Source organism: Panulirus ornatus, chromosome 42, assembly GCF_036320965.1.
Source record: "Panulirus ornatus isolate Po-2019 chromosome 42, ASM3632096v1, whole genome shotgun sequence".
NCBI lineage: Eukaryota > Metazoa > Arthropoda > Malacostraca > Decapoda > Palinuridae > Panulirus > Panulirus ornatus.
In genome coordinates, this window is record NC_092265.1 from 15961145 (window position 1) to 15975633 (window position 14489).

The 14489-nt window shown below is 41.5% G+C and overlaps 1 protein-coding gene across 1 annotated transcript in view; it reads right to left on the bottom strand.

The window, feature by feature from the left end:
- Window positions 1-7107: 7107 nt before the first annotated feature.
- LOC139762006 (complement factor H-like) overlaps window positions 7108-14489 on the bottom strand; it is a 24439-nt gene continuing 17057 nt past the window's right edge. The window contains exons 4-5 of the mRNA XM_071686788.1: window positions 14473-14489; window positions 7108-7655 (exon numbers count right to left, since the gene is read on the bottom strand). The exon at window positions 14473-14489 is cut by the window's right edge and continues 71 nt beyond it. Of these exons, the coding sequence (XP_071542889.1) occupies window positions 7489-7655; window positions 14473-14489 (184 nt within the window). The 3' untranslated portion in view covers window positions 7108-7488. The remainder of the gene's footprint in view (window positions 7656-14472) is intronic.

Sequence of the window (14489 nt, forward strand, 5' to 3'; positions counted from 1 at the left end):
TATTTCCATTTACAACACTGAACACCTAATGTACACCACATTACTCACCTTCGCATTCAAATCATCTATCACTATAACCCGGTCTCGTGCATCAAAGCTGCTGACACACTCACTCAGCTGCTCCCAAAACACTTGCCTCTCATGATCTTTCTTCTCATGACCAGGTTTTACCTACATCAATCTCGAACTTATTTTCTTACACTCTATCACATACTCTCACATCTCCTGCTTCAGGAGAAGTGCTACTCCTTCCCTTGCTCTTGTCCTCTCACCAACCCCTGACTTTATTCCTAAGACATTCCTAAACCACTCTTCCCCTTTACCTTGAGCTTCATTTCACTCAGAGCCAAAACATCCAGGTTCCTTTCCTCAAACATACTACCTATCTCTCCTTTCTTCTCATCATGGTTACAGCCATACACATTCAGACACCTCAATCTGAGCCTTCGAGGAGGATGAGCACTCCCCACTTGACTCCTTCTGTTTCTCTTTTAGAAAGTTAAGATACTAGGAGGAGAGGGTTTCTAGCCCCCCGCTCCCGTACCCTTTAGTTGCCTTACACGACATGTGGGGAATGCGTGGGAAGTATTCTTTCTCCTCTATCCCCAGGGATAAATATATATATATATATATATATATATATATATATATATATATATATATATATATATATATATATATATATATATATCGCCCATTTCAATTTTATTGTTTAATGTTACTTAGTTGGTAGACAATTAGCTTTTTATATGATGGTCGACAGACGGAGTAAGTAAGATCTTGGTATAACTGTTCTGAACTCAGATCTTCAACTGCGACGCCCTGGCAACGACGCCATAATGCTGGTCCACAGTCTAGCTATATCCCCCGGGATGGCGTTCGTGGCCCCGCGTACCACTGTAATGGTCAACCCCAGACTTTAAACCCGAATTTACAGCAGAATGGCCGGTAAATTGGTACTGGAAGGATTTTGTATAGCAGACCTTGTTGGTATAACGCTTCGCATTTTTTTCATAGTTTTTTGCTGGTGTTTCTGTTTTCGCTTTGACCGACGAGAGGTTTACAGTCTAGTAATGGTCATACATGCGAGCCAGTGTCTCGCTCACTCATCATTCTTGTTCGTGTCATATGTTGCCAGATTATGATGCACGTGTTTGGCTCTGCAAGATTTATGTGGTGACACATCTCGTCCAGCTGAGGGTACATGTGTTCGGCGCTGGAACCTGAGAAAGGAGGGAGACCATTTGCTAACGTGTTATGGATATCTATGCCATTTAAATATCTCGTGAGGATAAAGCTTGAAAAGATTCTGACTGTGGAGTGCATAAGTCGAAGAGCTAATGAAAGGAACATCTAGATGACTTTGTTCTACGTACGTCCTCCACTTTCATATGGTTCAGACCAGAAAGAATACTATAGCAATAGGAAATAATGGGAGAAGCAATGAAAATGTAGATATGTAGATATCTTAAGCAATAATTAGCACAATCACAATCTTCTATCTTGAAAGTAAATAGTGATATGTGTGTCATCAAATTTGACGTTTACTAGCGTGTAGCAAGTAGATATACACGCAATGTAGCACCTGAATACATCTAGTCCATCTACCACGGGAGTGTACAACGTTCGCTCGCGTCCAGGAGTCGTCATGGCAACGTTGGGCCACCCAACCCCTCCGGGTATGTGTAGTTAGGAGTGAGGAAAGTTGTCACTTACCCATATCATTCTTGAACCTAGTCCTTCCCGAGAAAAGCCGACCGTCTGCTGAGATGGATGGGGCTTATAGGGGACTTGGAAAAGTATTCAACAGGATTGACCGATGCAAGTGTCACATAAGAAGGAGGATCAGGGAGGACAAAGAATCTATTTCGGCTATGGTTGGTAGAGGTGAGAGTGGTGGTAGCATCTATGGTGCTGATGTGGATGACGGAGGTACGACGCCACACACTGCTTGGTACAGGCTCCGGCGGTTCCCCAGGATCAAGCAGCCAGGTGAGAGGAGAGGTTAGGTTTATTGACTACCTCAAGAGACACAGGAACCTGGTCTTCGACACATGTTCCCTGGGAGACAACTACTGCGGTCATAATGGATCCATATACAGAATTAGTGGCCGTGCAGTTCGGACATCTGCACTTCAAATACTTGAGGCTGTGATGAAGACAAAGGTCAGTATCAAAAAGTTTTCCAGTTGACCTCCCGAATGCCTTAGCGGAGGGGAGAACGCTCCCGTCACCTTCGTCAGGAAGAATGTGGTTGACGGGAGAAAAAAAAATCAAGTTATCTCTCCCTGGGAAGGAGAGTTTCTGGCTAAAATCTTCTTTCCAGGCTCTTTCCCCTGAAAGGCGAAGCGTTTTACTGGGATGGTAGCTTTCTGTGGGATATGTCAGCGTTGTGAGCACAAGGCTTGGCAGTGTGACTCTACTGCCAGGAGGGGTTTTTGCAGCGGACGTTAGTACACGTCTTTGTGCAGACGGATGATTGATCGGAAAGCTGAAGAATTCTCCCAATTGTCTCAACGGTGGAGAGACTCGCAACGCTTGGTCATCAGCGAGGCCTAAGGAAACTGGATGGGCTCCTCAACAATACCCCCAACAGCCGAAGTCTCAGCCGGAAAACGGCGACAATGTCATCCAGAAACGAAGCCACTTGGAGTTAGCGATACAGAGTTTCCCTTACTGAGAGGATACATCGCTGGCAAGATACATCGCTGGCAAGATGCAACGGATTGTTTGCGATGAGGCGAGTCGTAAATGAAAGGTTTGGATCACTCGTGTGGTTTCCACAACAGTCGATAATGTTGTTATACTACATACTATTTCTAATGTGGATAGTTCCCTAGAGCTATTTTTTTCTGCTTCATTTTAAGTAATTACTTAAGAATTTGTATCTATTTCTCTGAGTGAAAAAAAGTGAATTTTCTCTTAGCGTTGTACATCGAGGTTGTCGAAGGCTGTGTCAAGTTTGGACAACTGTATCCTGTTTTACCGGACTCTGTCCTAAACTCAGTGGGTTATGGTCGTCAAGATGGGTCTAATCGTATTTGTTTTCGAGACTACGAATCATCCTGGTGGCTTAGTGTTCTCTCTTCTCTACGTCTCTTTCTGAAGAAGGGTCATGTGAAGTGAATACAATATTCAGGATGGGAACGCACTGGTAACATTGTAAAAAAGAAGGATTATCACATAAGACTTGACTGAGAAGTACTTTTCTTACGAAGACTAAAAGACTTTCCTTGTTTTTTCAGCTATTACGCACTTTCGAAAGACTAGGTTTTTTGGTTATCAGGATCAGTACGCCTAAAACTTTTTCCTCACTAACTTTATGAAGTTTAGGAGAAGCTTATCTTGTGATCTGTGTTTTACATTACACTTCTGATGTACGAAACGCTGTACTTATCAAGATCAGAATCCATTTGCCACGTGTGAGCCAGATTGGAATCTATTTGCCACTTGTGAACCAGATTAGAATCCATTTGCCAGCTGTGGGCCTAGCCCACAAGTGTTATAACTGATTCTAAAGCTGCAAATGTTCGACTTTAATTGTTTATATTACTGTCTACTCAGAGTTGTTGTTCGCTGATGACACAGCGCTGGGGCTGATTCGTGTGAGAAACTGCAGAAGCTGGTGACTGAGTTTGGTAAAGTGTGTGAAGGAAGAAAGCTAAGAGTAAGTGTGAATAAGAGCAAGGTTATTAGGCACAGTAGGGTTGAGGGACAGGTCAACTGGGAGGTAAGTTTGAATGGAGAAAAACTGGAGGAAGTGAAGCATTTCAGATATATGGGAGTGGATTTGGCAGCGGATGGAACCATGGAAGCTGAAGTAAATCATAGGGTGGGGGAGGGGGCGAAAGTTCTGGGAGCGTTGAAAAAATTATGGAAGTCGAGAACGTTATATTGGAAAGCGAAAATGGGTATGCTGGAAGGAATAGTGGTTCCAACAATGTTATATGGTTTCGAGGCGTGGGCTATAGAAAGAGTTGTGCGGAGGAGGGTGGATGTGTTGGATATAAGATGTTTGATGACAATATGTGGTGTGAGGTGGTTTGATCGAGTAAGTAATGAAAGGGCAAGAGAGATGTGTGGTAATAGAAAGAGCAGAAGAGTGTGTTTTGAAATGGTTTGGTCACGTGGAGAGAATAAGTGAGGAAAGATTGACAAAGAGGATATATGTGTCAGAGGCGGAGGGAACGAGGAGAAGTGGGAGACCAAATTGGAGGTGGAAAGATGGAGTGAAAAAGATTTTGAGTGGTCGGGGCCTGAACGTGCAGGAGGGTGAAAGGTGTGCAAGGAATAGAGTGAATTGGAACGATGTGGTATACCGGGGTCAACGTGCTGCCACTGGTTTGAACCAGGGCATGTTAAGCGTCTGGGGTAAACCATGGAAAGTTCCGTGGGGCCTGGATGTGGAAATGGAGCTGTTTTTTCGGTGCATTATACATGACAGCTAGAGACTGAGTGTGAGCGAATGTGGCCTTTCCCTAGAGCTACCTCGCGCACATGCGGGGGGAGGGCGTTGTCATTTTATGTGTGGCGGCGTAGCGACGGAAATGAATAAGGGCAGACACAATGAATTATGTACATGTGTATATATGTATATGTCTGTGTGTATATATATGTATACGTTGAGATGCATAGGTATGTATATGTGCGCGTGTGGACGTGTCTGTATATACATATATACATGTGTATGTGGGTGGGGTGGGCCATTCTTTAGTCTGTTTCCTCGCGCTACCTCGCTAACGTGGGAGACAGCGACAAAGTATAATAGAATGAATAGCATAAATATATCTATTCATGTGTCGTAAAAAAGATAGGGTCTCGATTAGGGTATTCAGTTGCCAGTGTCGTCTCAACTAACATAAGATAAATACAACACAATCATCTTCCAGTCTACAGATGCCTAACATATAAAAGACAGATGATGTCCAGCAACACACATCTGGTGATACTATTAAAAAGTATGGCCAACCCCCCTTGATATACACAAGGTAATAAAGTTTTATAGCAGACGTTTCCATGTATATTTTCATGTATATTATCACTTCCGAGTGAAGTGAAGGGAAAAAGCTAATATCATCGGAGCCAAGATGTTTATATGCACGGTCCAGCACCCACAACATAAGTCATACGACCTTTATGAAAAAATTTCTACGATAGCCAAAGACCTTTGACCGTCATAAGACTAACCTGGACCGCCTCAGGAGACGCTGGTCCATGCAAAGTAGGCTCGCAACCGTGTGTTACCCAAGTGTTATGTGGAAAAAAAAAAAAAACTTGGCCAGAATCCTGAAGAAGACTTGGGTTCTGGGAGTTAATGCCTGTGGATGGTGCTCCTTCCTTCATGAGGTTCATGTGCTCTTACTGTCTTCGAGACGTCGATATACAGACAGTTTAACAGCGTGTGGAATACTGCCCCTTCTGCCACTATAGTTCCTCCCTCTTAGTTCTCGTTTTCCATTTCATGAATCCTTTGCCTCTATTTCTACAGTTCTAAGTCCTTCATCTCCCAGCCATTCCTCAGTATTGCGACTCCTGGTCCTCCTCATCATAGTTTCTTCTCCTTCGTATCATAGTATGAGAGGCAGGAGGTCATCACGCGGGAGGTGAGATGACGAACAAGGTACCAGTAGTGTGGCAACCTTGGGGTGCAGATGGATATATGTGTGAGATGGTGACAGGTGGAGATGATGTTACTGTTGGTTGGACTTGGAGAGACGGTTTAGCAGTACGAAAAGTGATCACGTACCTAATGACTGGACTCCAATTATCCCTCCTTGTGAAGGTAAAGGTAAATAATGTATGTAAGAATAGTAATTGTGACGGATGGTTCTCAGAACAACACAGAACTACTTGTTGTACGTGAAGACAACTTTTGAATGTAGGATTTTTTTTGACATCGTCAAGTAATGAAGGGAAATTCCAGACAGAAATGAGACAGAATTTATGGATTTCAAAAGGAGTCACGTAATAAAGGTGAGAGAGGGATACTTCGCTTGATTCTGTTGCAGATAATTCTACAGAGTCTGGATGCTGAGGACCGAAGTGATGTAGGGCGGTAGGAGGAGGGAGAGTTGGGTGGTTTGGAATGTTTTAGAGATGATACTATACCAGCAAGTATCCAGCTGTCAGGTACTTTGTTTCATAACCAGGAGTGGTTGAAGATATCTGTAAGTACTTTGGATTTGCAAGTGGAGCCAAAACGTTGCATACTTAAGTTCGATATAATGGTCCTGCTGCAGAGGAGTTCTTTAAGGCTCTACCTGTATTGCGGGTGTCAGTGAGAGTGTAGGGGAGGTGGGCAATTGTGTCTACGGGATTTTATGTAGGTTTTCTTGTGACTTTCCAGTTTAGGGATGAGGTTGGTATGTGGCTGATCTCTGGAGTAATGCATCATGAGCATGTTTGTACTGTGTAGAGGCTGACCACCTGACTTCTTGTAGTTTGCGGTCTTTTCCTCTTTAGGTCATGGGTCGTCAATGAAACACTTCATTTGAAAAAGGAAATTCTTTAATATGGTAACAGTCTTATAATCTAAACCGTGACTTTCAGGAGAATCATGCACTCTTGTAAGTACGCCCACAGCCAAAATTTTTCATTGACCAAAATATTCAGCATATTACAAATTTCTCTTTCGTGTAACATTTTAGTTTCCGAATTACTCTTCACATGACACTCCTTGCAACACATAACTTTCGAGAACTTAAAATCATACACAACTTTCAGTCCTTCACCATGAACACTAATATTGCCATGTGTCATCCTATCTTGTTCAAGAACTAAATACAGTTTTGCATAATCAGCTGAAAGTGCAGATTAGTATTCCTAACAAACAATAGATGAAGTAAATCCTATATTGATTAGTTTACTCATACAAACTCAAACAGTCGTATCCAAATGATTCATTCAGTGACTTCATAGAAAGAGGAAGATTTTATATCAGTAACAATATTTCAAAAATTTTATGGAATATATATATATATATATATATATATATATATATATATATATATATATATATATATATAATTTATATACATGAAGGTGAAATCACCAGTATTTCATAGATCTTTCACTGTATGTAGATTATGATAGCATGATATGCGTATTTAGTCAATAGTATTTCAAAATTGTATTCCAAGTGAGTTTCACATGCAACAGAAACTGGTGTCTTGCATGGCCCCAAATCCTCTCTTCTCACACGTACCTTTTGATTGGGAAGGTCATGGTGTACCTCATAATCCCGGGCTCTCCCTTCCTCACACACACATACATACCAGTGCAATACGAGAGACTGCCGTTCCCTCACACCCAAACTGTTTACCATTACTCCTCCCGCTGATTCAGAAGTCGGCGACCCAATGACCACAACATTTTCCTCTAACCACCTACCGTACGTAGAGAAATTGGCCTCCGAACGACCCAGAATTTTTTCCTCACGTGATTATCTGGACTGACACAGACCTCCCCCCAAAAAAACTTGTTACGTTTTCACCTACCGTTGACACAGGAGAAATTGGCGTCCATCTTGAGGCAATTGGTCACGTTGTATGTTAGGATGATAGTAGTTGGGGCGTCTGTGCTGGATACACACTCAGGCTGGCACGAGTAATTGAAAGTCCAGGTCACATTGTAGGGCGGCACCGTACCGACAAGCACTGCCAGTGGTCAAGAAAGAAAACGTTAAATGGAGAGACGAGAAGAGACAAACCTGGAAATACAGTGATCAGTCTCGTCCAGAACAGTATAGGAAGTGCCCACTTAACCTAACTTAACCAAAACCAAAGTACAATATTCATGATGGAGGCGCACCAGTAAATTGTAAAACGAGTGAGGGGTAATTACCCTAGACTTAAGTTCGAAAGCCATACCAAAGAATCCAAGGATTTTTGTTCACCCATTTTACTGTTTCTGTGCACTGCTCACTTGGCTTTAGGTCACCCGTGATTGTTCCACCCAAGTTCATTTCTTCTCTATCTTGCACCTAACCATATTCATACTATAGCTTGTAATTTGAATTTTACTACCGATATATAACTCAGCAATAAAACTAATTTGCCACCTGTGAGCCCAGTGCATCAGTCTTTTTCTCCATATTGGTCAGAACTGCATATGTTCAATTTCTGTTGTAGATTTATTTCCCAGTTTCTTAAAAAACAGCGAATTTGGATATCTCACATCGCAGCCAGGTCCTGTTTGTAAAGTCTACCCATTCAGCGGTTTGGTATTTACTCTCTACTCTTTATCTAAGGCCAGTCAACCAGTTTCCTAACTACCGAAGTACAACCCCATCTATACCACATGACTTAACTCTTCTTAGTAACCTCTGATGTGGAAGTTTGTCGAAGGATTTTTGAAAATCTCAATAGATAACACCAGCTGCTCTGCTTCAACCAGCAACAAACCACTAGTTCCTAACGAGGTGATCTGCGATGGTAGAAGAGAACAGAAACTCGTGGTTTGATGAGGTAGGAAAAGCGAAACATTCAGATTTTTCATTAAGATCTGTGATGATGTCAATCGCAGATTTGGTGCAAAATATATATCAATTCCATTTTTAGATATATCTATGGTACTACTTTTAACTACTCTAATTGGTAGATCATTCCATATGCTCACAATTTTGTTGAAGAAAAAGTATTTCGCTTTACTCGAGGTAGACCGTTTGCTTACGAGCTTATTTACATCACTATGAGAGAAGTTAAACGGATCTATTCATAAGTTGCTCGTTATCTTATCCATAAGTAGTTCTATCGAGATCATCAAAGCCTTTCATGATTTTGAGTACTTGTATTCGATCACCTCTTAACCTTCTCTTTTCTAAGATAATAATTTAATCAATTTAGTCGACTCTCATAGAATCGGTTTCTGAGGCAGAGAATCACTTTGATTCATTGTTATATCATGAAGGAACAGTGTTGACCTGCCGACATGTTGAAATTGTACAGATAATTTCTTTTTTTTTTTTTCATACTATTCGCCATTTCCCACGATAGCGAGGTAGCGTTAAGAACAGAGGACTGGGCCTTTGAGGGAATATCCTCACCTGGCCCCCTTCTCTGTTCCTTCTTTTGGAAAATTAAAAAAAAAAAACGAGAGTGGAGGATTTCCAGACCCCCGCTCCCTCCCCTTTTAGTCGCCTTCTACGACACGCAGGGAATACGTGGGAAGTATTCTTTCTCCCCTATCCCCAGGGATATGGTGCAGAAAATAAGGCTTAGTAAACGATTTGAAATGTGATCATCAGTCCCTCGACCTCATGCAAACTGATCTGAAGATTTTTTGCTGTTATTTCATAGCATTTTTCAACAATACAATATGAAAAGTAGTCAACAAAATTCTTCAGAAAAGAACAAAAGTTCTTTTTGAAAAGATCAACTAGTAACACACAGAAAAAAAAAAATGACAGAAAAACACTATTTTCTCCGTTAGGTTAACGAGAGAGCTCCACGTCCCCCAAAAATCCGTGCAGTGTTTCCCAAGCACAAGCGAATGAATATTTTTTTTCCCTCTCTTTTACCTGACAATTTATAGTAATTTTCAACACTGTAGTATGATACTCAACTAACTCAACACTTCAAAATACACATACACACACACAAAAAAAAAAATTCCTTTTGAAAAGATGTAATGACAGAACACTGAAGAATCACAGATAACATATCAGTTGTAGATTACTGTGCTGCAGAACACATAGAGGTACGTCTTAACAGCAAGGGAGGATGGTCACACAGTCTTACGAATGTCTTAGTAAACAGATTTTAATCTGCTTTTGTATTTTCACTTCATATTATCTTCAAAATTTTACCATAAAATGTATTTTACTTTGATTTCAAATTTAATTTTTTTTCTTATATACGCTTAATACCAAGTATCAGTGAGTATTCTATACACTACATGATAAGCGATACGACCAATTCCTCAAGGTAGATATACGGTAAAGAATTATATTTCAGAAGCTCAATATTACATCATTAAAACATCATCTATCTTTATATAGATGTGAATAATATATCATACATATAGACAGGTAATGACCTGCCCTTCAGTTTATCTTATATGTATAGCAATAGAGTAAGGCAAGGAAACATTTTTGTAAGTATGATGATATAAACTAAATCGCATTGTTTTTCTTTGTGTGTGTGTGTGTGTGTGTGTGTGTGTGTGTGTGTGTGTGTGTAACTCGGAGATACCTTGATGTATAATGATATCGTGTGTATTGTGATTCAGGTCGGAATAATCTAAACTTACCGTAATATTCATAGCAAAGTAGGAAAGAGAATTGTGCCAAAATAAGCATAAACCAGAATAAGATAAGCAGACGTCATTCTGTTGATATCTATTGTATATCACAGGGATAACGCAAGAACATTTGCATGTAAAAATTCATGACATCATCTTCCGTTCTGCAAAGTTTATCATTTTTTTTTAAAGGTTACATCGGAAATCTTTGTTTCTTTTTATAAAAAGTGTCAACTAATATTACCTAGCAGCTGACCCAGACCGTAGTGTTTAGCCCTTAATGATCATCATAGTGTAAATGAGTATCCCAAGACTGAGGAAACTGGCGTCCTCCACCACCCAGTATTTTACCCTCACACTTCGCTCCCTGGAGCTGAGGCAAGAAACTAACGTCCTCCAGGACTCAAACTTTTCCTGTCATACTGTGCAGGAATCCTCACCATCTGAGGTTTCGTTCTCACTCATACCATCGAACCCGTGGAGGTTGATGTCTTCCACGACCCATATTTTTTCTTTTTCCCTTATCTTTACTCCTATCGTTGATAAAGGAAAAGTTGGTGTCTCCAAGAATCATCCGTATGAACCCCTAACACCTCCCGCCGATACAGTAGTTGGCGTCCCCAAGACCAAAGACGTTTTCTCTTACGCTCGCCACCGATGCAAAAAGCTGGCGTCTCCGGCACCCAGACTTTTCCTTTCATACCTGGAGCAGATACAGATCTTGGCGTCTCCAACAATGAAAAACTTTTCCTCTTATACATACCGTTGATAATAATTGACATTCCCGCCGAGGCAAACTTTTCCTCACACATTTACCACTGATAAGGAAGTTGTTGTCCTTGCAAACCCAAACTTTTCCTCTTAAACATGTCACTTCCGAGAGAAAAATTATTGTCTCCATCGACCTACGCTTTAACTCCTACGACCACAGTTGATGCATGAGAAGATGGTACTAAACTACCTGGGTCCTCCAGGACCCAGGTAGTTTAGGGTAGTTCTGGGGATGTCTGATCTGAACACGTAGTCAGGTGGACACGAGTAGGTCAGAGAAGAGTTCACGGTGTGAGGCGGCCTTGTACCGTTCGGCTCTGATGACCCATTCTCTGTCGCTGGTCAGCGTTGCGGAGTGTAAAGTTTGGTACAGGGAAAAGAAGAGACAGTGAAGGGAATGGAATGGATGTTAATGGAAGAAAGAAGGATGAACAAAGTTCCAATAGGAAAAAAGAAGGAGGAGAGCTCAGTGCTCACTTTAACAGAAAACAGGAGAGGACAGACCCTAAAGACTTTTCCGTTTTTCCCCTTGCTGCTTCATATGCTCTGGCTCATCCCTCCATACCGCATCTCTCCAATTCCCTTACACACCTCGCACCCTCCTGTGTGTTCAAACCCCGATTCCTCAAAGCATCATTCTCTTAATCCTTCCAGTTCCTCTTAGGTTTCCCCCTTTCCCTTGTTTCCTCCACTTCTGACTTGTACACCGTTATAGTCATCTTCCCTCACTCATCCTCTATATTTCCGAACAATTTCATCACACCCTCTTCAGCTTTCTCATACATACTCCTCACTACCACACCACTCTCATGCTCTGTCATTTCTCATTCGATCAACCTTCCTCACACCACATACGGTCCTCAGACAATTCATTCCCCTCACATTTACTCTTATTTTTCACATTTTTGCCGAAGGACCCCGTGGGCCTCGCATCCATGCAGCACGGACGGGACTACACCATCAAACGTACCCATCTTTGCCCTTAAAGACAGCGACCTCTCTCTCCTCACACAGACTATCCACGACCTTTGTCCGCTCATCCACTGTATGACTCACTGCAGCTCCTATGGCTCCATTTGCTGCCATATCCTCTCCCAGATATCAAAAACTATTTCCTGCAAGTTTTTTTTCCACTGAGTCACACCCCAAATAACCTGTCTGTCTTCACTGTTAAATCTGATAGCCTTGATTTATTCACATTTATTCTTAACTTTTGCTTTTCACACACTGTGCCAAACTGAGCCAAGAGTTTCTACAGTTTCTCACTCAAATCTGCCTCAAGCGCCGTGTCCTCAGCAAATAACAACTGACTGACTCCCAGTTCCTCCCCTTCACCTCCAGCGGACTCGCATATCTGCTGCACGCTCCTTGACCTTTGCATTCACCTCCCGCACCACCCTATCCATAGGCAAATTAAACAACCATGGTGACAGTACACATCCCTGACACAGACCCACCCTCACCTGCAACCGCTTACGCACCTCACCTCCTACTGTCACGCATGCCATACTCTCTCGATAAAATTCTTCGTTGTTTCTAGCACCAACCCAGCCATACGCTTTAATTTCTTAAAACCCCTTTTTCAAGTATAATGCAAATCTGTCATACACGAATTCTGTCATTTACCTGGAAAATTCATTTTTGAGACAGAAAGAGATAGAGGGAGTTGATTCCTACCCTTCACTTATCCGGAGTTTCCTAAAGTTAACTCAAAAGTGAATTCCTATATATAAAAGTTTGCAGACTTTCCTTGTAAAGGAACTTGTTTAAAGTTTATAATCTGAATGCTTTCTTTTTTTCGACACCTTCAGGTTGATTTTCATTTGGATTTACTCTGTTTCTATGAAGCATTTCCTCACAGGTTTGTTAGATTACATAACAAAAAATTGGTGATCTGTATTTATTTCTTCGAGATGCATTTTTTTCCTTTTTATACTGGAAATTTGGATGGTTTATGGAGCTCTTATTATAAGTAAACTTATATATTCAACTTCCGGTATGGACTCCATCTTGAGGACCATTTGCTATTGAGAGGTGATATATGTACTTTAACCACACACAAATACTGTTGGTTTAAGGCCGTAACAGACAGGCTACTTGCGAATCAAGAAAACTAAGAGAATATTGCATTGTTTATATCAAGCACATCATCATCTCCTCAGCCAAAGTCTTCGAATTCCATGAATATCAACCTTCAGAAATATATATAATACTTTTTTTTTGATATCTGATGTAACACGGGTAAGAATATGCCCCCAGTCAGTTAGCAATAATCTCATATGCAAGGAAAGGCAATTCATTTTCTGAGGGTGAGGCTATAGCGCGGCTTATAGTTTATCATTTGATATCTTGTCAAACAGCTAACGAAGCATGTTATACTCAGACCAGCAGACTAGATATGTGGGTTAGATCCTCGAGCGGTATTGTTGACATTTGAGCAGCTGTGTCTGTGGTGAACAGTGACTGATGTGTTCAGGAGGAATACCAGCTCCACTGCCTTCACTGAAGGTCCCTGGGTTGACGTGAGTTATAGGTTACACTGGGATGGTTCACCTATAATACTGTTCTTGAATCTTCAAAATCATTCTTTTTTTTTTTTCATCCCTCGAAACTTAATCACTTATGATATTTTTTGACTTTTTTCGACTGCCCGTTTTATTCTTGTGGGATTATAAGTCCCTCTGGTCAATGATTTTATCTAGTCACGTACAAGAGTCCTGCATCTCGCCTGATCGAGGTAAGCCGAACACTCTGGCTCTCTGTCGACTAGGCAAGACAGAAGGTTCTTTACAGCTTCGACTAGATGCGTCCCGTAACTCCGGAAGTTCCTGTGTGTCCCTGGACTTTTACCCGCGACTGTACATGGTAAACGAATATGACGTGATTGCACATGGTAGACGAGTGTGACATTACTGTACATTGTAGATGAGTGTGACATGATTATACATGGTAGACGAGTGTGACATGACTGTACATGGTAGACGAGTATGACATGACTGTACATGGTAGACGAGTATGACATGACTGTACATGGTAGACGAGTATGACATGACTGTACATGGTAGACGAGTATGACATGACTGTACATGGTAGACGAGTATGACATGACTGTACATGGTAGACGAGTATGACATGACTGTACATGGTAGACGAGTATGACATGACTGTACATGGTTGACGAGTGTGACATGACTGTACATGGTAGACGAGTATGACATGACTGTACATGGTAGACGAGTATGACATGACTTTACATGGTAGACGAATGTGACATGACTGTACATGGTAGACGAGTATGACATGACTGTACATGGTAGACGAATGTGACATGACTGTACATGGTAGACGAGTATGACATGACTGTACATGGTAGACGAGTATGACATGACTGTACATGGTAGACGAGTATGACATGTTGACAAGGAGGAGGGAGTCATACAACAACTGACTGTTGCAACTGACCTTGTTGGCAGTGAGGC